The sequence below is a fragment of the Athene noctua genome, chromosome 1 (assembly GCF_965140245.1).
Source record: "Athene noctua chromosome 1, bAthNoc1.hap1.1, whole genome shotgun sequence".
Lineage (NCBI taxonomy): Eukaryota > Metazoa > Chordata > Aves > Strigiformes > Strigidae > Athene > Athene noctua.
In genome coordinates this window covers 163,953,927-163,977,373 of record NC_134037.1, presented here as the reverse complement: position 1 = coordinate 163,977,373, position 23,447 = coordinate 163,953,927, and the positions used below count along the sequence as shown (strand labels likewise).

The following is a 23,447-nucleotide window of genomic DNA, read 5'->3' as shown; positions in this document are numbered from 1 at the left end:
GGGACACTGACACACACCAGTACTAAATGTGCTGATGGGAGCTGGACTTGGACACCCCAAATGAAGAATTCCATGGTTCCCTGAGTGTGACAATAATTTGCTGCCTCTCACAGAAGTTAATTCTGAGTTCAGCTCCCTCTTCTTACTGCTATGAGGTCTAAAGATGTAGATAGGGCATTTTTCCATAATGCTGTCTCATCAAAACAGCAGAAGCGGGATAATAGTCCTTAAGACTGGACAAGATCCTTACATAAGGCACTGAGCAGAATGTGACTTAAGAAGACAACAGCTACACCACATTCACAGCTGGAGTATGAACTCAGGGTCCATTTGAAGTACAAAGAATACAGCTGGCCAATTAAAAGTTACATTTAAGTCAAACCTGGACTACAAGGCACCCTTAAAAGAATTATGTCTATGCAATATATCACCTTATGAAGTAGTCAAGAAAAAATTGAAATGGCACTGGGCATATTCTGCCTTGGAGCAGTCTAGCACATGACTGAACAAAACATGAATCCACTTTCTATAAACAGTGTGAGAATACTTTTTGTGTCTTCAGTATGAATGTTATGTGGGGATGGTCCCTTAGAAACTTTAACAGGGATCACAAGAAGCAGGAATCTACAGTTCTGACTGTCACAGTGTTAAAGACAGTAATTTATTATACAAATGATGACATCCATGTAAAGAAAAGGGTTAAAAACCTAGTGCCATATAAATTTGACAAAGTAGTATGGAAAAGAATCAACAAAAGAGAAGTAGGAAACCATAGTGACAACAGACAACTAGAACCAAAGGGAAAAAATTCCCATTAGGGAAGACAAAATATCAGGTAGAGTGTTCTGACAGAGATCATGATGTGAAAATAGTCTCCAAATGGTAGCAGTGGAAGCCACATTAACTTTTAAATCCAGTTAGATTGTAAGAGAGTGAAAATAAGTTGAGCGACCATATAAACAAATATGGATGTTACCTGAATGGTTATGGCATGAAATAAAGATGAGTACTCCAGCAATTAATTGCATCTGAAGACTGAAGACCACAGAGACCAGGTACACCAATAACACTAAAATAATACACCCAACCTACCAGTTTTCAACAGAAAGAGTAGTTTAGATCGAAATAAACTGTAAAAACAAACTAAAAAAAGTTAGAAATACCAAATCAGGATAGCTTTGCAATTAGTATTTAGAAGTGTAAGTTTGAATTGAAAGGATCCTTTGCAGTGCACAAAACAAAACACTGCAGTGCTGTACTAAGTGGGTCACTGTCTCACAAAGGGATGAAATACCAATATTATTATAGCTCAAACTGGACAAAACATAAAATAGCAAGTCCAACAATGCATGTTACAAATATCTGCTTTAGCTATCAATTCAAATCTCTACAAAATTTAGTTTAGATATCTCTGTAAACTTCTGGGGAAAAAAAAAGAGTTTTAGATGTGTCTTTGCTTGGTAATTAAGTCTTCATATTCCTTACTAGAAAAAAAAACCAGCCTTGGGTAAGTCTAATGAAGCTCCATCCTCATCTCGGTGGTTGAAATCAAAGATGCAGTTAGTTTCTTACAATTCTTTGCTTATTAATTTATGTTGAAATTTAATTGTAGGCAACATACTTCATTTGCCTGAAACACTGACATTGTTATATTGTTAGTATTTCCTAGGAAATTTTTATGCATCACTTGTGAAACATCTGTATTTCTCCTTTTCTACGTGTTAGTTCACTTCCTGAGAAATTGGCAGAAAACAAATACTAAGTAAATTACACACCTTAAAAACAACCAAATCCAGGGAAGAATGAAGGTCAAAGAGTTTTAATATGAATTGCAGCTTTACGCTCCTGTGTGTTCTGGAACTTCAAATAATAGACTAGCCTGAATCATGAGAGAAAAATACTCCTTAAAACTGTATTTATCATCAGCTAGAACAACTATTCGGATTTTAAGTATTATCTTACTTTAAAAAAATCAAGTCCATGATGTTGAACAAAAGGGAAGTGGATGAGCTCAGAATACTGTGGCTGAGCATTATACTTTTGGAGGTTAAGCCTGCACACCACAGCAAAACCAGTGTAGTGATTTTCAAGTATTTTGGTCTCATTGTTATCTATCTGCAGGTCTTAGATAAATTGTTAAATACTACAAGCTTAATGCGAGTATTAAATGCTAAAAGAAATCAACTTTTAGAAGTTTAACAAAATCTGGATTTGTATTATATTTTATTGGCTAAAGGAGTTAAGATTTAGAGAAAAGGCAGAAACTTCTAATGTATATGCTCAAATCCTGATGCCCCAGAACAATCTCTTTTTTTTTTAAATACAGAAACTAAACAATTAAGAACTTTCTTCTGCTGTTTAATGCTTGCCAGAGGTTTTCTTCCTTTTGGTTTCTGTTTCTTGCAGTTACAAGTTCTGATTTATATTTCAATCATATTAGTCATACTGTATGCTGCTGCATTCACATCATGTGAACATCAGCTTCCATTCCACATGTACTGGAGAGCATGAATTACTTTGCACATTGCTAAATATATAAGCCATGATGCTCAAATGAAATGGTTTATTTGGTCTTAAACCTCATCAAATCATTATGAATGTGTTTTAAGTCCTTAGAAAGTCTATTCTCTTGCCAGCCAGGTTACTTGAAGACAATACTTTATAAACAACTTCGGGATTCTGATGGAAACTCTTATGTTACTGTATGGCTGTTCAATACCCAGACTTCACTGATTTCCTTCAGCTATGGCATTTCTTGAAGAATGTGGTCTTTAAGAAGTAGAAATGCACTTAGAAGTCACTTCACAGCTATTTCCTCTTCTGCAAAGCTACATTCCTGAAATCTGTGTCTTCTACTGCCAGTTTCTTTCTTCATAGCACTACATCAAATATGCATATGGTACTTTAATCAGGAATTGAGGATTTAACATTTGCAGAAAGAAATGCGCTCAGATACGGCTGCATCACCTTCAGACTGTGAAGAGTCTACTAAAAGCTTAGCCTTTGTTTGAATCACAGCTGATTTGATATTCAGCAGATGTAGAAAGAGACATTTCCTCAGTTCTAGGACGTTTTGATGCTGGAGGATTTTGAAGACTGTCATCAGATGGTAACGGCCTCTCTGAAACAGACAGATAGGAATATCATTTAAGATAAGTAAATCCAGATTGAGGAAGTAAATTGGTTTGCTAAATTCACAAACAATTCAGCACTCACCAAAAATAAAAAAACAACCCTGGTTTGAGAGACTCCAACATCTGAAACAATGATGTTCTGAAAGTACAAGGGTCTTTACAACCCACCTGTAGGACCTGGAGAACATTACATCCAAGTGAATTTACTCTTCTTCATTACAGTGTCAGCTAACACACCCATTACTATAAGAACTGTAACAACATATTGTCACATAAGCACCTGCCCAAGAGCAGCCACAGTGAGAACACATTTCATATTGTCAAAAATACCTTTCAAACACACCAAGACAAAGAAGAGGTTTTAGAATCTGCAACTAGGTTTAGGTTTGTGCTTGGTTGTGTTTGTCTATGATGGAAAGGACCGACTGGCAAGAGACTCTGCTGGACATTAACAGCCACAAAAGCTTACCATGTTCCTGTTCTGAGGAAGGAGGTATAGGAACTGTATCTGTATATGGAGAGGTTGGTGTATCTGGCTTCAGTGGAACCAAGTTTACTCTCCTTTAAAAGAGCAGAAACCGTTCAATTGATTTATAGTCATCATTTCCACAAGTACTTTATTTGAAGATTTACTTCAGATAGAATCAGTTAAATTTAAAGGTAGTTCAGATATATTTTACTGTGCATTTTTTCTTCTTGTTATATATTGAATAGAGCATTTTTTAGAAGTACTTTAAATACCACTAGCTATCTTTTCCACTAGAAAGTACTTTTGCATAAGTTGTATGTGGCACAATGCTTGATATCCACCTTCAGAGCACAATATCTTGGTCAAGTATTTTAAAATTAAGACTGGCTGCACTTGCTATTCCCTAGCCCCATCCATGTTAACACTTCAGATTCATAAAACTCTAGGGAATTCTTTTGCCCACTGAGGTCCACTATCTATTACTGTACATCTATTTTCTTCTGCTCTCTTCTGGATAGCACTTAAAAAATTGAGCACAAAAGTGACAGAGGATTGAACCATTAAAAAATGTCTTACAAGTAGCACCATGCATGATACTACAGGACGACACTTATGACCTAATCAGTTGACATGATTAAATACAGTTATTCTCAAAAATAAAAAGATTAATTAGTTCTATCAGTCACTCCACCCTCCAGACAGAAGTCACTTTCAACTACCTACAAACCTTTGACTTCTTAATTCCAATACAGATGAACACTGGTGTGTATAAAACTGTCATCTCCAAGATTTTTCTTTGCTGTTGTTGATGAAATCCACTACCTTGCCTTCTTATTCACCACTTCCTCCCTAGCCACCTACTAAATAAAACAGTCCCACAAGAAGTTATAATAATCTCCTTTATTTCTAAAATAGCCTTGTTTTGCTAACAAGGTCTAGATCTCCTCCAATTGCACGCTTGTCTGCTTACTGTTGCATACCAGCTCAGGGTCTTCTATTGAAGGTTGTTTGACAATCAATACATGGATTACAGGAAATTCTAAAAATCTTGATCTTCACCTTAGGAAATAACCTCAGTAACTCCCATTAACACATTAACTCCCACACCCATGGCTGTGCACACTGAGGGTCTGTCTAGAATTGCACTCTTCTTAAAATATTGATCAGAAAATATTGATCAGAAGGGGCTTTAGTCTTGTCAACTGAAGGCTTCAGGTACAGAAGATGGGACCTGAAGACAGACATCTGTTGCTGACATATTGACAAGGTATAATGGTCAGGTTAACTCTGCTACTGCCTCACATTTCAGACAGAAATATAAAAGCTGTCTCCTGAATCCCAAATAAAATTCTGACCTTTCAGTTGCAGTACAACTGGACAAAAAATTTCAGCCTAAACCTCAACCTTTCAATGTAGCAAAAGCACAGCTTGTCTTGGCCTTCATATTTATGACTGGAAATGGCTACATAAATCTCACCTTGGCGTCTTGCTCCATGCTTGTAAAGTGTTGAAAGTAATCCTCCTGGGCTGGTTTACTTTAGTGCACTGGCTGGCTGGCTGGCTGATTTTCCTCTCATCTGAGGATGAGACTGGAACATTTTTTATGCCAACAGGTGTGGAAGCCAAGTCCTTACTTGCAGCTGTGGGTGTTCTAGGTTGGAGGGCAGGAGTGCTGGGAGGAGTCCCCTCCGCCAGCCTAGAGGCTGGGGAAATGACTTTGTGCAACTGGCTCTTTTTCACTTTCTTCTCCATTGCGCCAGAAGTCCTGACATTTATCTGTGGCTTCTCCTTGAGTGGCATTCCCAGTTCGTCCTTCTCAAAGGTAACAAATGAACAGTAGCCATCGGTGGAAGAAATAGCAAGAAAGGCTCCATCGCTGGACCTATTTGTGATTTTTTTTTTTTTCCATTAAGAGTAAAGGTCAGAACTTTTCTTCAACCCTCACCCTGTCCATCTATGACACATGCTGTACCTGTCTTTTCCTCCTCCCTTCCCCAAGTACATGTAAACCTTTAAATAAAACTGCAGTCAAGTGAAAGACATCCAAATCAAATGAACAAAAGATCTTCAATTATGGCCTTTGCATCTGATTTAATCTCTCTGGTGTTATCTGCGATCACTTGTAATATGCTGCTGCCAGCACCCGCATGCATTTAAGCTGGCACAAAGTATGGTTCAATTGCAGGTACACAAACCTTCAGCCAGAGTTTCTGAAATACATCTGAACTCTCCTCATTCAGACCAGCAGAGCACTTCAAGCTCTCTGACTGTGCTCTCTGTGCTAAGTAGAGGCAATGCTCAGAATCACTGTGGTGCTCACCTGAATAGGCTCTTCATGCTCATTTCACCAAGTAATGTCTATCTACCACTGATTAAAAACTATTGATTTTCTGTTCTCTTCCACTCCCCTCCTCCTCACACACAATGGTTTTCAGAGTGACTGAGCATCAATTATAACTTCTGAAAGAGGCCTTCATGTCATCCTCAGCTTAGGTATACTGGCTAGAAAGGCATGAAAGAAGTCCACCAGAAGGTTGTATCCTGATTGCCAGACTAGGGTTTAATTTTCCACTCCAGTTCTGACTCCCCACATCAAGTCAGATAAATTACTTCGTCCCACACATAAAGAAACACTAAGCAGAATTGTGCAGATAAAGCAGAATTTGGCCAGGATACAGACACCTGAATTCATAAAGATAACTTCCAAATAACATTATTACCAGTTACACTGCCTGAACAATAAGTAATTTTCATGGGCATCTAATACATTTTCATAAAAATTTCTATCTTCTTTCCCCAGGGTGCTTGCACCTTGTTTGCCAACCAATAAAGAACCATAATTCTCCGGTTTACAGGGCAAAAAAGAGGTGGTGTTCCGACACTGCGATGACAGTGACCACATGCGTGTCAAAAACAAAACATAAAAATAAAGCAAGACACAAGATTTTGTGCAGAACTTCAACATGTAAAAAGGACATTTCCCACATCACAACAAATCTTAAGAAAGTAACAATTACCTACCACGAAACGTCACTCAGGGTGTGATAATGTATGTTAGAAACATAACCGAAGGGGAAGGACTGCTCAGTATCATAAAAAAGCACAGAATCTTCTGAAGCAACAGCAAACACCAATCGATAGGGCAGATTAAATAGAGCAGGAGATGATTTCTGACTGATTTCGTCTAGAGTGGAAAGAAGTGAACACATTAAGAGTTCTCCCTTGCATTCACTGGAAGGTAATAACTGCACCAGCTCAGTCATGAATCTAAATAAAGATTACATTATTAATCAGTATCAAGATAATGGCTAAGAAGATAGCACTTCTATGAAACGTAAAGTTTAATGTCAAGCACTAACATTTCTGTTGCCTGAAATCTGCCCTCTATTGTATTAGCTGTAGAGAAAAAATGGCAGAAGCTTTGTCCATCTGGATTGCTATTATTTTCTTTTGTAAAGTTTGTCATATATTCTCCAGTTGAAATTTTTCAGCATATTTATATTAACTTTAGTATTGAAGTCCAAACAAACACATCTTAGGATATAGTGTAAATCAAGGTCACGACAAATTTATACCACGTTATATTCTGTATTACTCAGTCAAAGCAATGGATTCAGCTCCATTTGTGTTATCTTGGGTTCAGCTCCTAGCTAGTCTTTCCATTGCAACATTAGCTCTTTGTAAGGGCAGATTATTCCAGCTTTCACTGGAAGCTGAGTGCTAGCTAGCTCTTTCTGAAATTCCTAGTATACAGAGCTCCAGTTCTATGATTATGGAAGCTGCTCACTCAAACAGACAGGCCATTAACATAATGTAAGGTACTCACATCTATAGATTTCTAGACTATCATAGATTTTCACTTTTCTAGATGTATGTTGCAGAAACTAAACACTGTTTAGAGGAGGTACAGAAACCAAGAGCAGACACTCATCTCCTTACTTTGGATTACAATGGATCTGAAGATTATGATAAAAATACAGAACACAACAGGTAATTTCTAAATCCTGTGAAGAATACTACAAACTGACCCTCTGAAGAAAGGAGAAAAGCTCTGCCTCTTCATCAGAGTAAGACCAGTCTTGTTAAAATATAAACACTCATGGACCCACTAGGATCACAGTAAGGCTGGATTTCAATCTCCAGTTAAGTTCTCATGCAACTTTATAGAATCCTTTCCCCACCTCAGAACTCCTGTTCTGGCCAGCACTGCTTCAGGTGTGGCTTCCTTGAATAAACATCAACAGTTGTTGCAAACTACACCAAATCTGGTGTTTCTGTGATGTGGGTAGTTGAAACTAACAGAAAATATTTCACTGAGTTGCTCCTTTAGTGCCAAGCCAAGTTATTTACTTTTACTCACACAAAGTGATTAGAAGTTAAAGAAAGACATTAAACAGCATTTCTGTAGCCTAAAAGGCCAAATAAGAACATTTATCTGCTATATCAAAAGCTACTCACAAGATACTTAATGAATTCAGGGTTTTAGAATCAGGAAATGGCTTCTGAAATGTGGTACAACACTATCTTAATGGAATGTTAAAAGGCTAGAGCATAAAACAGTAAACAGCCACATTGGCCTTTTCACATATTTGCTGTAAAATCATACTTCCTGAAGGATTTACAGTACCTTTATTAAATGCTTGTCTCGACTCAAAGTAGACTGGGCAGCAGCGAACAGCAAGAGTTGCCTTTCCAGGACATGGTAGGTGACCCACAGGCCTTTTATAAAGAATCAGTATTTCAGAAAACAGCTTTTTTTTTTTTTAAAATAAAAAGATATTTTGATCTTTAATGTAAAGCTCTACCTTTTAAGATTGTTTCTGGAGAAAACATACGTCGTGTTTGTCACGTTTTCTCCCGATTCAACACAGCCAGCTGCAAAAATAAAGGTTAAAACATTACTCATCAACTCAAAAAGGTACTGACTACACACTTTATGTCCATAAACATTCTATTTCTCAGGAATTAGGCTTGTCAGTTGGGCAAGAGCTGTGCAACCTGAACACAACTTACAAAGGCATCCCAAATATTTATTTAGCACTGGTTTTGTTTCCCTTATATATTTCCCCCTCAAAGCTTCTTTTTGATGTTGCCAGACATCTATAAAAGCAGTGCTTATATGGGCAAACTGATCCCCTCCTTGTAATGTTATTTTTACTATGACTGCAGAATGTTCTTAAGAAAGGATACAAACAGAGAGACCAGGCAAAAGAAGCCACTTATTCTTCTTCAGTTCTATTTTAACAGAGCTGTATTGTTGTAATGTATATGTTTCAGGTCAGAAAAATGCCATTAATATATTTTTTATCACAGAAGAAAGTTGATGTTCTGGACTGCTGATGGAAGAGTATTGTGGAGTCTCTATTTTCTTCAACAGGAAGAACAAGGAATGGCACAATTAATATAAACAAGCATCCCTTAGCAGTTTGAAAGCAATCTTGATGCACAACCAAACCAGAGCTTAACAGATGTTATAGTGCACATTCTCACATACCTGGAGTCAGTAAATAGGAGCCATCAGGAGTAAAACTGAGTCTGCGGAAAAACGACTTCATGCTGTCATCATGAAACATCCGATAGCTCCTAGCCTGTAACATTGAAAATGTGATTGTGTAAAGTGCCATGAATGTATCAGCTGAAATTCAAGCGAGAAAAAACATCCAGTTGTACAATCCAACCTGATGGAACTTTTAAAATAAAATGTAAATATTTTAAAAACCATGGCTCCTTCAAACCCACTTTCTGCTGTGCTATAAATTCTTCACAGCTAAGAAAAATAGTCCTTGATCCCTCTTCAGCTACTAATCAAAACACTCCAAGAGCAGTCACATTAGACCAGTAATCAAAAAATAGTAATAACCTGGAGAACATTATTTAACAGTCAACATAAAAGCCTGTTCCTTAGGCATTTAATTTTAACTCTAGTATTAGAGGTTTAAAGAAAACTCCTATAATGGTAAAACACCCTCTCTCAGGCCTATTCTTCAGTCTCTACAAAACTGTTACAAATGTTTTCATAAAAAAAGAAAAGGAATATAAAGAATTAAAAAGGTTACAGCCAGCTTGAAGGTGTTATTTTGCTATCATTCAGAACTGTTTGAGGAAAAAAAAGCTCTTTGTTTTCCCTCTTAGGGTTAGAATTTCCTAAATTTTCCCTATTTCCTATTTTTCCCAAAATTCAGGCTACCTTTTTGAAAATTTCAGACTGCTGACTTGAAAATATTATTGATATATCACATTCATTAATAAACTTACAGCTACTGACAGACATATCTGAAGTTTTTCCTATTAAGAATTCACTATACATACTAATTTTTCTGCACTATTTTTTAACATTTACACCCAAAGACATTGTGCTACTACTTTAATCAGCTGAACTTGCAAGAGATCAACAGCAGCAGGCAGTGCTCATTCTTAGTTACTACTGTCACGTTCAAGGAAACCTGAAGTGGGCTGTATTTACAAAATGCAAAGGTGAGACAGAGACAAAACTATCTGACATAGAGATTATCTGAATGGAAAATATTTGCCCATTTGGTTTTATAGAATAGAACAACTCATGTAAAATAGCATCCAGCACATTCCCCAGTACCATTAGTAAGCAGAACAATGTACCTCTCCTTCAGCTCCTGATCCAGATGGCATTTTGGTAACATTGAACGCTACACGCTTGGTTTGCGTGTTGTATACACGTAGGATCCTACATGGTGGAGAGCACAGTTAGTTATGAACAGCTTCCTTTCACCCCAAGTTTGACATAATGCAACACGATCTCACTTCTGAGTCAGGACCGCCAAATATAAATGACAATTACACCTTAATTATAACTCTCTTCATGAGACACCACTGGGAGGACATGTTTTGATGGCTAAGCAACCAATGAATCACTTACAATTATTTGACTCAATAAGGTTTGTGAAGTACCATCATATGCATTCATGGAGGAATGAGGGAATTCATGGACAGCGCATGGCCATGCCATTCCTACCTATGCTGTAGTAGCCAGCATGTTCCTGTGGAGTGGGAACTCACCTCAAAGACAATTCACTACATCTCTATGCTTTGGTTCTCTTTGGAATAAATGAAAACAGGAGAATAGAGAATGTTGGAACTCCCCTGACTTCATCTCACTAAAACCGCAGGTAGCTGAAGCAAACCCAACTGCTTGTCCCACCACCTCCTCCTTTCTGCCAAGCTCTGACCTTCACTGAGTTATGTTGGTTTGTTAGGTTAGCAGAAAACAAACCTAACACAAAAACCAGACAGATTTCCGATGATTTAATGTGCTGAAAGAGCTCCACAAAGAATCCTGGACAGAGTTAGGAAGAGAAAATAGAAAGTGAGGCTGTGGCAGACAGCTTGAGACAGTTGTGGAACTTCAGGCTCTGTATGTCAGACAGCTAAGCTGGTCTGCCAAAATAGGAAAAAGGTCTCCCCATCCCGGGCTGGCGAGTGCCCAGTCCTGGCAACTGGCCTGGCTCCTGTTAGACCCTCACTGAGCTGATGCTATTCACTAACCTTGCAGTAAAACATCTGAAGCCTGAGGGGGTGGGATATTTCCCCTCTTCAGATTAGGTCATGCTCTTGCTTGCAACTTCACTCCAAGAAAAACTTGTGCATCATTTTATTACTTGTGTTTCACTGTGGTTCATTTTAATAAAAGCACAAAAATCTCACATAACCGATTATCAGAAGACAGAGGCTCATAATGACCGAGTCACCATTAACTTACCATTTTTCTGAGACTATTGCAAATCTTAAATCAAAACTACTTTTCCACTATTACAGCAATTTTCTTTGCAGCGGGTGCCAGATGACATGCATTTATTAGCCATCTGCAAACCCCTTCAGAGCAGCACACATGCCCTAAACAGTTTAAGCTCACTCAAAGTTTTGACAAGGGCCAAGTTTATGAAGTGTGCGTTTAGCTTTCCCAATGACATCACTTATGAAACTGTTGGAGATGGAGGGAGCAAGAGGGTAAAAAGAAGATATTAGTGGAAAAACATTTTCACTGATTTCTTAACCTGTTTATATCTTTCTGTGAAGTGACAAGGATGAACTTACTAGCTTGTTAACAACCAGAGCATGCAGCACTAGCACTATCTTAAGATGTATTTGGTATCTCTAATGACCAATACTTATTTCCTGAAGAAAAATTTATACAAAAGTTTATGTAAGCTTATTTGATGCTTAGAGAGGACACTCAGACTTCATGAATCATTTACCACCAGCAAAAGACTATCTAAAGTATCATTTTACTTTCACATCAACCTTCTTACAAAACAATCAGAATAAAACTAAAAGAAAAATCACATTTATCCCGTACACTTGCTTTTAATTCATCCTCAAGTATGGAAGAATACTAAGGCAAAACACTTAAACCAACAGCTCACCTATCACAACTCAGAGTTGCAATGTACTGGCCCAGAGGATCCCAGGTTATTCCTTGGACGTAACTCTTGTGTTCGTTTAATATTGAAACCTTCTGTCCTAAAATTACAAACAGTTTTCAGATTATAAATTCAGATGTGCTTTAAAACATTTCTTCATTTCAGAAATAAGACAAAACATTTCAAAATGTAGAGAAATAATTTTTTTAAACACACAGTTACATTGATGGTACTGGTAAGAATATCAAAGATTCGTTTTATTTTTAGAATCTTTGCAAGCACAGGAAATAGTGACTTAAGGCTTGTTTCCCTACAAACTAACTCTGATAAGCAGCTTGGCTCAGGCATTAAACATGCAAGATGAGTATATTTCAAAACAGAAGTATTTCAAAACCTTTGTGATTTAGAAAAAACTTTTCAGGCAGGTCTAGAATAGTGTTCAACAGCTAACTGAATTTGGCTGAATGCCGAGCCAGAAATTCCCATGTTAAAACATAACTTCCAGCTGCATAAACTCATCTACTCTGCTGAGCAGGCACTGAAAAAAATATACTACACATGCTGAGTGATGCTTACACATGGGCAGCTTTCACAAACAATTCTATAGCCGTGCTAACTCATGTTCTTCCACAGCTGATTCTGTCACGAAGATCCCTCAAAGGCAGGAGCTCTCTGATTTACCTGATGTTCCACAGTTGGATGTCTCAGATCCAACTATCACATATCCATCATGCATTATGATGAGACAAAGTTACAGATAATCCTCATTAGATACTCTGTTTTGAATACTAGTGACAGATGGGGGTTTTTCCTAATATTTAAGTGTTGTCTTGTTGTAAAGAAACACTATGTAAGATTACAAGTTTCAAAGACAATCCCTCTTCGAAAGGATTACACAAGGCCACGATGCGCAATACCAAAAAGTCCTTCTGGTGCAGTTTTCTGTCTCTGACTGTGGCCAACAACAGACAGCTAAGGAAGTGTGTAAGAACAGACCAAACACATAATGATATTTCTACAGGCTACCCTGTAAGCTGCCAACAGTTTGTACCTCAAGGACTTAAGCCATTGATGCTCTTTGTACTGAACAGCCCTATGGATTTTTACTATTCATTTTCTTCCAGCCATTTAAAAAAAAAAACAAAAACATGCAAACTTTTAGCCTAGGTATTACTGGAAGCTATCCTTGAAACTCTTTCCTCTCATGTACCTACAACTTTGATCACAGAATCTGTATTTTCCAGTAATAGCTTCTTACTTCCAATTTACTAGCTGTCTCTCTGCCTAGAAGACACAAAATGTCCTCTATGGAATTAACTGTTTGCTAAAAGCAAGCGGTGAGAATGGGAGACATTACACATAAGTAACATATTGTCTTAAGAGGCCATCCAGGTTTTTTTAGTAATAATTCTAACAGATACATCCCTCCAAAGTGGTTACAAGCAGTCTGAGACACAAGAGACATTTGGTCACAATGCCCCTATATATACTTATGCTCTAAGCACACACACTCTTAACTGAACATTCATGTATTTATGGTAAAGCCTTTTGGAATGAGTATATGTGACAGTTTGGGTGGGAGAGGCATTAAGCACCCAAACCAAAAAACACAAAAAAATGTCAGCAGCAGAACATTTGTATTTTCATATGTCTGTGTGTGCACTGAAAAATTAACCTAGATTCTACTTTTTTTTAAATAAACAGTAAATATTAGAAATGTGAGACAAAAGTTTAACTTCAGAAAAAGTTAGGTATTTCCACATTAAATTAAAAGTGAAAGTAATGATTACACTGCTAATAAGAAAACATCAAGCCATTGTAAAGCAACCTAACCTACCTGGTTACTATGAGAACTTCTACAGATGTGCCTTTCTTGGAGAATGCAAGCAATCCCACTGCAGTGGGATGAGAATGAACACAAGTGTTTTGCCTAAAGAAAGGCCACATCTTGCAAAACAGAGCCTGTATCCCATACTTGCTTCTCATTTTTTACCTAGGTAGTTACCTGATACCAGTCAAGTTTTGTTTGTTTGCTGGGGTGTAGGGTGGAGTAAGTCATACGCAAGCTGCTTGTGTAGTAGTTTGAGGGAAAAAAAGTTGGGTGAAGTTTATTGCCTGAATATTCCAAGGTGAAGGGATTACTTATGTGTAAATTTTGCTGGCCTGAGGGTATCTTTATATGCTGGGCTATTGCCTCACAATCCCAGAAATCTAGCCATCACCAAAAAAAATGCTTTCAACTCTGTTGGCAAACACCTCGAGGCACTTCCACCAGGACTGGAGACACAAGTGATAAACATAGCATTTACCTTTATTGACATCCCACATTATAGCTGTGTTATCTACAGAAGCAGATGCCATGTAATTTCCATCTGAGGTCCAACAAATATCATAGACATCTTCTAAGTGGCCTCTAGAAGCCAGAAGAGAAGAAACCACTTATTAATTAAAAATTAACAACTATATGTAAACACAAGTTTTCTGCATTCTTAGGTTAAAAAAAAATCAGAGGCAAATACAGTATCACTGAAGTAAAACAAACAGCATAAATTTCAGCTTTTTAAAAAAAGTTTTCATGTTCAGAAGATGGTAGAACATATAAAAAAAAAAAAAAAGACATCCTACTTATATTTAAAATAAGCCTGCCTTTTCAACAGGTCTTTTTCAGACAATGAAAACCCCACATTTGAAGTAATTTATGAATTTGTACCTAGAGATCTGGAAACTAACATTTCTAGGATTTGTACAAACAGAAAATAAAACACTACACCAAAGTAATTAGGAAGTGTCACTACTCAAGACAACTTTCCTGCATATTTATGGGTTTCATAAAAGCAGTAAACAAACATGTATACTCAGCAGAACCACATAAAACACAGAAAATTAAGGAGGATTTAGATAGAGTCAAACAAACATTGCAAGATATTCAGGACAACCTAGAAGGGCTTCATCAAAAAAATTTTTATTGCTTGTTATTTTAACACTCAGCATACAGTGTAGTAACTTTAATAATAAATATTTGCAACATCAAGTTTAGGGAAGGGGGATGAGGTTTGTTTCTTTGCTTTAAGAGATTAACTCTAGATGTTCCTAAAGGATCATGCTGGTTCTTCAAGAAATCCCACTAGCACTTTTGAAACTGTTCTCACAAACCTCAGCAGCTGAAAGGAATATATCAGTTACAGATAGACTTTTTTTTTGTAAACAACTTTAAGTTCTTGATGTTTTTATTAGCATACAGACAGAGACCAAAACTTTCAACAGATACTACACAGGTGAGGCAGTTATATATACTGTTCATTCAAAATGTATTTCTGAGTCCAGAACCACTAATTTCTTTCAATCTTCAGATCAAAGTGAGAACAGAACACTGTTGTAGTTCAACTGACAGCAGTGGTTTGATGCCTCAGCCACAATCAGCTAACACTTACTTAGTCTTAGCAGGCACAGTGTGGTTATTTTATCTTACACTTGAAACAAAAGCTGTATAATACAGTAGCTTTTCGACTATTAAAATATATTAGTAGAAAAAGATTGGTCGAGCCTCACAGTTATCATCTGGCAAAAGTGCATAAATCATTTTATCTACTGATGCTTTTTCCTTTAATAATGATCAAAATCTCCCCTAACAAGCTAGTAAATAAAACGTCACATTTACTTTATATATCTCTGCACTAAACTTTAAGTGACTGCAAATCTAGGAAACAATTTCAAAGCACATCAGTTACGTGACATAAATGGCCAATCTTCTACCTTAACAAAAGATGTAAACTGGCACTGTATCAAAAAAAGTTAAATACAATAAACGGATGAGTATCAAAGCAAACAAATTTTTAGAGAGCACTTTAGTTTTACATACACTGAACAGAAGACTGTACCAGATGATAAAAGCCACTGCGGAACCAAGAACGCTGAACAGAAAACAAACTCATAAAATATTAAGCTACCTTAGAGTTTTAACGACTGTCCAGTTCTCCTTGTTGAGCTGAGCTTCATCTTCATCCTGAAAAACTAACGGTTCCAATTCTTTGCTGTCATTCAGCTTCCACAATAAAATAACTGCATCTGTAGAAGAAATCATGTGAAGCTTCTTTCTTTCCCACTCACTGTTTTGTTAATGCATTACATTTAGTTCAACATTATAATTATCTTGCATAAGATGCAAGAAAAGCAGTTCTCACCATCTCCTCCAGATGCTAGGATCTCACCACTTGGAGAGAAGCGCACAACATTTACTGCTTTGGTATGGCGGGCGAGGTTGGAGAAAAATTCCACAATTGCTTTTCCATCTGGTCCTTTTTCCACTTTCCATATCTAGTTACAAAAGCATTACAGACAGTTTTCAGGACCAAGATGTAATACATATGCACCACTTCAGTAATCTACAACTTGCTCCTTGGGAAGTCATTGTGAACTTAACTGAAACGTGCAGAGCTAAAGCTGCAGTTGCATGACAACCCTCTCTGTGAGCTACGGCTGTGTACTGGGTCTATGTGGGCAAGGTTTTGGTAGCTGGGGGAGGCTTCAGGGGTGGCTTCTCTGAGAAGACACCAGATACTGCCCCCATGTTGGACAGAGCCAGTTCCAGCCAGCTCCAAGACTGTCCTGCTGGCCAAATGTGAGCCCATCAGTGATGCTCATGGCACCTCTGTGATAACATATTTAAGAAAGAGTAAAAAACACTGCATGGCAGCTGTGAGAAGAGCAAGAAAAACGTGAGAAAAACTGCCGTGCAGACACCAAGGGGAATGAATGAAGGAAGAAGATCTCCAGGTGCTGGAGCAGAGATTCCCCTGCAGCCCCTGGAGAAGATCATGGTGACACAGGTTGTCCCCCTGAGCCCATGGAGGTCCATGCTGGAGGAGATATCCACACTGCAGCCTGTGGAGGACCCCATGCTGGAGTAGGTGGATGTGCCCAAAGGAGGCTGCAGCCTGTGGACAGTCTGCGCTGGAACGAGCTCCCAGCAGGACCTGTGAAGAGGACCCCATGCAGAAGCAGGTTTTCTGGCAGGGACTGTGGCCCAGTGGGGAACCCACACTAGAGCAGTCCATTCCTGAAGGACTGCACCCCATGGAAAAGACCCGTGGTGGGGCGGTTCGTGAAGAACTGCAGTCTGTGGGAAGGACCATATTGGAGAAGCTTGTAAAAGACTGTCTGCTGTGGGAGGAACCCCACACTGCAGCAGGGGCAGAGCGTGAGGAGGAAGGAGTGGCAGAGACAATGTGTGATGAACTGACCACAACCCCCATTCCCTGTTGCCCACACCACCGGATGGGAGGAGGTGGAAGAGTCAGAAGTGAAGCTGAACCTGGGAGGAAGGGAGGGGTGGGAGGAAGCCATTTTCAGTTTTGTTCTTATTTCACGCTATCCTACTCTGTTATTAACTGGGAATAAATTAAATTAATTTCCCTAAGTTGAGTCTGTTTTGCTCATGACAGTAATTAGTAAGTGATCTCTCTACCCCTTGACCCATGAGCTTTTCCATTGTATTTTCTGCCAATCTGGCTGAAGAGGGGGAGGGATAGAGCAGCTTGGTGGGCACCTGGTGGCCAGCCAAGGTCAACTCACTGCAAGTTGTAATCATATGGCAGTCTTTTTTTAGTCTGATGAAATATATTACTGAGTATTTCCAATAAACTAAAAAACCCTCAATCAAACACATAACACTATTCTCTTTTCATTTACTGACAACCTCTAGCTTCAAAGGTATTCGACAAGCCTATAAATACCATTATTCAATAGCATGGAATTAACAGTATCTTGTTAGCAAACCTGTCAACCACAAACTGTAAGTGATTACTATAGGAGAAAAAAAAAACTTATTAGCTCTCTTCAGAAGTCTGAGCAAGTTGAAGAGTTTTGTAGTATACCCTAAACATCAACAGATTTACTAACTTCAAACAGATGATATGAGCAAGAATTATAGTAATTCCAGTTCCCCACTGATCATAATCATAGCATTAGGATGGTTGCATGATAGGGATATTTTTCTAGAAATGCTGGCTTAAGGAATTCCTGATGCCACTTGTCCTAGATTTTGCAGCACTTAATGATGCCACTCCTACTGCTCTACTTGTACACTGGTTCAGCCATGAGAGCAACACCTTTATGTCCCCATATAGCAGGACTAATGCCACAAGATAGCTAACTCCCATTATATGTTTGCTGTAGTTTAAGCCCAAAGCGCAACTGAGCACCATGCAGCCACTCGCTCACTCCTCCCCTCCCAGTGGGACGTGGGAAAAATATAACAAAAGGCTCAGGGATTAAAACAAGGACAGGGAGGGATGACTCACCCATTATGGTCATGGGCAAAAGACAGACTCGACTTGGGAAGAAAGAACATCAGTTTAATTTGAACACCACCACCACCACTTCACCAATCAGAGTAGGACACTGAGAAGTACAACCATGTCTTAAAAACACCTTCCCCTACTCCTCCCTTCTTCCTGAGTTCAGTTTTGCTCCCAATTTCTCTACGTCCTGCCTACAAGGCTGCAGGGGATGGTGGTAGTGGTCAGTTCATCACATGTTGTCTCTGCTGCTCCTTTCTTCTCAGGAGAGGACTCCTCACACTCTTCTCCTGCTCCAGTGTGGGGTCCCTCTCATGGGAGACAGTCCTCCATGAACTTCTCCAACATGAGTCCTTCCCAGGGGCTGCAGCTCTTCACAAGCTGCTCCAGCGTGGGTCCCATGCAGGCTGCAGTCCTCCCAGCAACTGACTGCTCCAGCATGAGCTTCCCTCACAGTCCTGGCCTTCTTTGGGCACAGCCACTTGCTCTGGTGTGGGGTTCTCCACAGGCTACAGGCTAGCATCTGCTCCACATGTGACCTCCAAGGGCTGCAGGGGGGTGTGTGTGTGCGGTGTCTCTCTGCTCTGGCACACCTCCCTCCCCTCCTCCTTTTCTTCTTCTTCAACTGACCTGGGTTTTAGCATAGGTATTTCCCTCACCACTCCTCCTCCTCCTCAGGTTCCCCTTCTTAAATGTTATCACAGAGGCACAGCCACTGTTGCTAACCGGCTCGGCCTTGGCCAGAGGCAGGTCTGACTTGGGAGCTGGGGAATTTCGAGAAGCTTCTTACAGGAGTCACCCCCATAGCCCCCTCCCCTGCTACCAAAACCCTGCCACACACAAACCAAATACAGTGTTTCGATAATCTATTCTTGGATGCAGCTCAGTTCAGTAAAAGCAGACCAAAACACCCCAACAACCAGGCCTTGACAGGAATATACAACCAATGAAGCAGTCTGAATTAAGACCTCTGTAACTTTGCCAGTTCTCCCTCTTTATATACAACAGTCCTCTGAAAGATGATGTAGCAGCTGTACCTCTTATGTCAAAGATGAATGAAATTTTTCTGGTCCTAAAATATGTGTATGTGTAAATATGACTTAAATATATATTCAGTAATCTATATATAAGTTCAGCTAAAATCCCTGAAATGCATACACGATCAAGTAAGATGACAGTTTGTCAGTGAGGAAGGGAAAAGTTTTACCTAAAGCTACTAGAGTAAACCCCTCATTTTTAATGTTTATCCCTTTTACCATCTCCAGAAGAAAGAGGCATTCTAACCATGTACATATAACAGCAGCCACCATTCATAATAACTTGCTAATAAATCATTCAGAAATATTGTCATATTTCACAAAATACTGCACTGAGGATCCTGAGGAAATCTGAATCCAATCCAAGCATTCCAAATTGAAGTATAAATCTGACCTTTACAACTCAATTATCTGCTAAAATGGAAGAAAATGCAGCAGTAATACAAAAGAAAACCTTATTCTTTTTCTGTTCCTTTTGCACAGGTAGTAAAACCTTATTACAGTATTTTTTAATTTCTTCTTCAAATAGATGATGGAAGCCTAACAGAACATAAGCAGGCTGAAAAGATAATTAAAATGTAAGATTACCATGCAAAGACAGTCAGACAGCCAGATGCATACACACATAGCAGAGAACCTACATGAATTCTTTGCACTGGAATTCATTACTAAGGAGCACAAGGAGGATCCCAGGTTAGAACCCTTCTTTATTGCAGGGTAAGTTTGAGGAACTGTCTCACATGGTAGATATTTTAGCAAACAAGCAAAAAAAGGTTTTTATAGGAAATGACCAGGCTGATATACTGAAGCAACCTACAGGAACTCAAAGATAAAAAGGACAGCCCCGCAGTGATGGGCAAGCTACTCTGTTTCACTCTCAGCTCCAAAAAACAGGGGAGATAAATGTGTCAGTTTTTCAGAATTGCTCTAATGGTGACCCAGGAAAACTCTGACCCCCACGTCTACCTTCCATACAGAGAAGCTAATAAATAAATAAATGAATTCAATTTATTTCTCTGCAAAGGAAATTGTGCCTCACTTGGCTGTTAAGTTTACTTAAAGAGTTGACTAATATCCAGATAAAAAGAACATAGTTCACCCAGTGCACTCAATTTCTCAGAGCTTGACAACTAAGGCTAAGGCTTTTAGAGAAACGAAGAGAACACTGAACAATGGGGACAGTCCTCAAGTAGAATAAGAATTTAGAAGACAGTAAACAACTGCCTGATTTTGCAAAGGTGAATCCTACAGTTGCATCTTTTGGGGCTTGTGCTATTCAACATTTTCATAAGTGGCTCTCAAAAGGATGAGCAACTGATGAACAAAGTTTGCTAGCACCAATACAAAATTGCTTAGGAGAGATGCACCTGAAGCTGAGTGAAAAGCACTGCAGGAAGACCTCATACTGTTGAGTGACTACTTATGAAAGAGCAGATAAAATTCAACTTCGATTAACATAAAGAAACTAAACCCAGTTGTTTCTCACTAAACCACGAGACTGTGCCCTAAATTAGCAGTTACTACTCAGGAATATCACCCAACAGTCAATGAAGGTTAATTTCCTAAAAATAACATTCAACACTCAGCAGCAGGACTCAAGGACAGTATGCAAGGGGAACAGTTATTCTGTATATAGCTGTACAATCTCATACTCTTTCCCTAAAGCATCCACCACAAGTGTCACGTACCGGCCAATAATCTAATACCGTGGATAACAGGCCATTCCATGCTCTGCACGTGCTACAAAAGCAAAACAAACAGGTCTGAAACTTACCCGAACAGCTGTGTCCACACCTGCTGAGGCCAGTCGATTGATCTTCCCATCAGCTCCATGTTGGAAGTCTAAGCTGTACACAGGCTCCTTATTATGCCACGCTATTTCACAAGTGATGACCTTCATGTTTGCTGAAGAAAAAAGAGCAAATACCAGATAAATTCTTGTTTCTGATGACAAAGGCAATCAAAGTAAATGCAGATTTCATAAGCACCGCAAACAGATCCCAGAACAATTTCACTGCAGAAACTGACCCGATGGCTTAAGGAAAACCACTTCTAAACGCTTTATTATGGCTAAAGTCAGTGCATGGGAAGCCACGTCTCTCAGCAGAATTAAAGAGCGTGACAGAAGCACAGGACAGGGTCACAATGAACAGCAAATCCCAGGGGGCAGACGCCGTAGCTTTTCCCTTCCAGCCCCCAGGGCGCGCCTGCTCCGCCTCGGCCTCCCCGGTCCTGCCCCAGCCCAGCTCCTGACGGGATGAGCCCCCGCCGGGCCGCATCCCCCAGCCCTCGGGACAACGGCCGCTTCCGTACCAGCGGCGAGGCGCCGAGAAGACGGAACAACGGAAAGGCACGAAGGCCCCGGCGGGGGCAGAAGGCAGAGGCGCCACTGCCCGCAGCCGCCCCTCAGGACGGCACCGCTTCTCGGGCCCGCTCCCCAAAGCCCCGGGGGCCCCGAAAACCGCCCCCGGGCCGCCGCGGCCCGGCGACACCTGACGCCCCAAGAAGACCAGCCACGGGAACCCCAAGGCGCTCGCTAGCAACAGCCCCACCAGAGCCGAGGCGAGCTCCTGCCACTTCGTACCCCGTCTTCCCGCCACAGACAGACAGACACACCGACCGACCGACCGTCTCCCGCTGCGGCTCGTCTCCCCGCGGCACGGCGGGGGGCGCCCCCCAGCCCCTACCTGTGGCGCCGCGCGGCCTGGCCCGGCTGCAGCGCGGGCGCCCGTTTCCCGCCTCGGCCCGCCCCCGCTCCCGCGCCTGCGCGCGGCCTCCCCGCCGCTGGCTGAGGCGCGACCGACGGCGCGGCAGCGCCCCCTGCCGTGGGCGGGAGCGGCCACAGGCGGTTCCCGGTGGGATCGGGGCCAGCGGGCTCGCCCTCTTTCCCCCCACCCCCGGTTTCGGGTCGCGGTTTGTTGCAGGCGGGTGGTTGGCGAAGGTGCCTGCGTCGCCTCCCCTCCCCGGAACAGCGAAAAAGGGTCCTGAGGTGTCGTGGGGGATGGCCCTCGAGCTCTGCCGTGTTGCCCTCTTGGCTAGGATGTTCGCCTGCGTTTGCTGCTGGCTAGGAGGTGTTTCCCTTGCCTGCCCTAAGCTTGCTTCCAATTAAAAAACCCCACAGAGCCAACAAAACCAATCGTAAGAAAGCTCAATGCTCTCCCAACTCCCCCAAAGAAAAAAAGGCCTTGCTGTACTTGAGGTGTTTTTACATTTAGCCTGATCAAAGGGCAACCAGTCCGCCAAATTCCACTTTCTTTCGAATGCAAATCTTTCCCTTTAAAATAACAGTTAAGAACTTACATCGTAGAAACTGGCATCTGCTTTTCCTTCTTCCCACCCACCTATGGCCGTACTGCCTCTCGCCCTCTCCCCAAAACAAAACAGGCAAACCCACTGCTGGCCATGTGGTTAAAGCCAAAATCTGTACTCTGAAGACTTTCCAATTGCTACGCTGCCTAACACAACAGGTGAGAACAAATGAAGATTTATTGCATACAATTAGATTTTTTTTGTTGTTTTTAAAAATAAAGAGGCTGTTTAAGTAGAGGACAATGAGGATTTCCATTCTAGGATGACTAGGCTTAAAAAGGACAGTGTAAGTCCTTGTGCTTGGTTTGAAATTACACTTGCGCAGCAGAAAGCACAGAAGTGCACCCGTGTATTATAACTTCCTTGAAATTCAGTTAACACATACCCTGGGCTTATTCCAGCACTGCTTTTTCTGTATCCAGAACATTTGCATACCAGCTGCAACCCTTTCCACAACAATACCTTGTGTGCTGCTGTCACCAAATGGGATAAAAAGAACTTACCAACACCAATGTAATACAGATAAGCAGACACTTCTTTATTAATAGCTGAGTGCGCAGGGGAGTCGTCTCACCAACAATGTACACCTAACTCACATAGCATGCTGATTATATGGGATATAATGATGCATAGTAAATAGATTCTCATACATAGTCATATCAATTCTCATCATTAATTTCCTTAATCCCACCCCTTTCTGGTCATGCGCATTTTAGCTTTAAATTGAATCGAAGGTCTGCTTTTATGACCACCACAGACCACTGACTCAAAAGAAAGACCCTTCAATGTCCTTGTCTCAAGGACTTTGG

The 23,447-nt window shown here is 40.3% G+C and overlaps 1 protein-coding gene across 2 annotated transcripts; it reads right to left on the bottom strand.

Annotated features, from left to right (window-relative positions):
- Nucleotides 1-625: 625 nt before the first annotated feature.
- On the bottom strand, nucleotides 626-22,085 carry CHAF1B (chromatin assembly factor 1 subunit B). Of its 2 annotated transcripts, none has more exons than XM_074903621.1 (14): nucleotides 22,017-22,085; nucleotides 21,104-21,234; nucleotides 16,178-16,310; nucleotides 15,944-16,061; nucleotides 14,306-14,409; nucleotides 12,000-12,096; nucleotides 10,219-10,303; nucleotides 9,098-9,191; nucleotides 8,409-8,478; nucleotides 8,231-8,322; nucleotides 6,625-6,787; nucleotides 5,081-5,485; nucleotides 3,604-3,695; nucleotides 626-3,121 (listed from the first exon to the last, which is right to left on the bottom strand). In XM_074903621.1, exons 2-14 carry the CDS (start codon nucleotides 21,227-21,229, stop codon nucleotides 2,997-2,999), a joined length of 1,704 nt encoding a protein of 567 aa, XP_074759722.1. In that variant the 5' UTR covers nucleotides 21,230-21,234; nucleotides 22,017-22,085; the 3' UTR covers nucleotides 626-2,996. The 2 variants fall into 2 exon arrangements, with proteins under 2 accessions (XP_074759722.1, XP_074759730.1); XM_074903629.1 differs by lacking the exon at nucleotides 22,017-22,085 and adding an exon at nucleotides 21,914-21,988.
- Between the last annotated feature and the right edge of the window lie 1,362 nt (nucleotides 22,086-23,447).

Bases quoted from the DNA above. Each gene is read 5' to 3' on its own strand.
- CHAF1B (XM_074903621.1), bottom strand. From the start codon at position 21,229: ATGAAGGTCATCACTTGTGAAATAGCGTGGCATAATAAGGAGCCTGTG. The intron at 16,062-16,177 runs GTGAGAACTGCT...TTTCTTCTACAG, and splicing joins CCTAGCATCTGGAGGAGATG to ATGCAGTTATTTTATTGTGG. The intron at 8,479-9,097 runs GTATGTGAGAAT...TTATTTTTGCAG, and splicing joins CTCCTATTTACTGACTCCAG to CTGGCTGTGTTGAATCGGGA.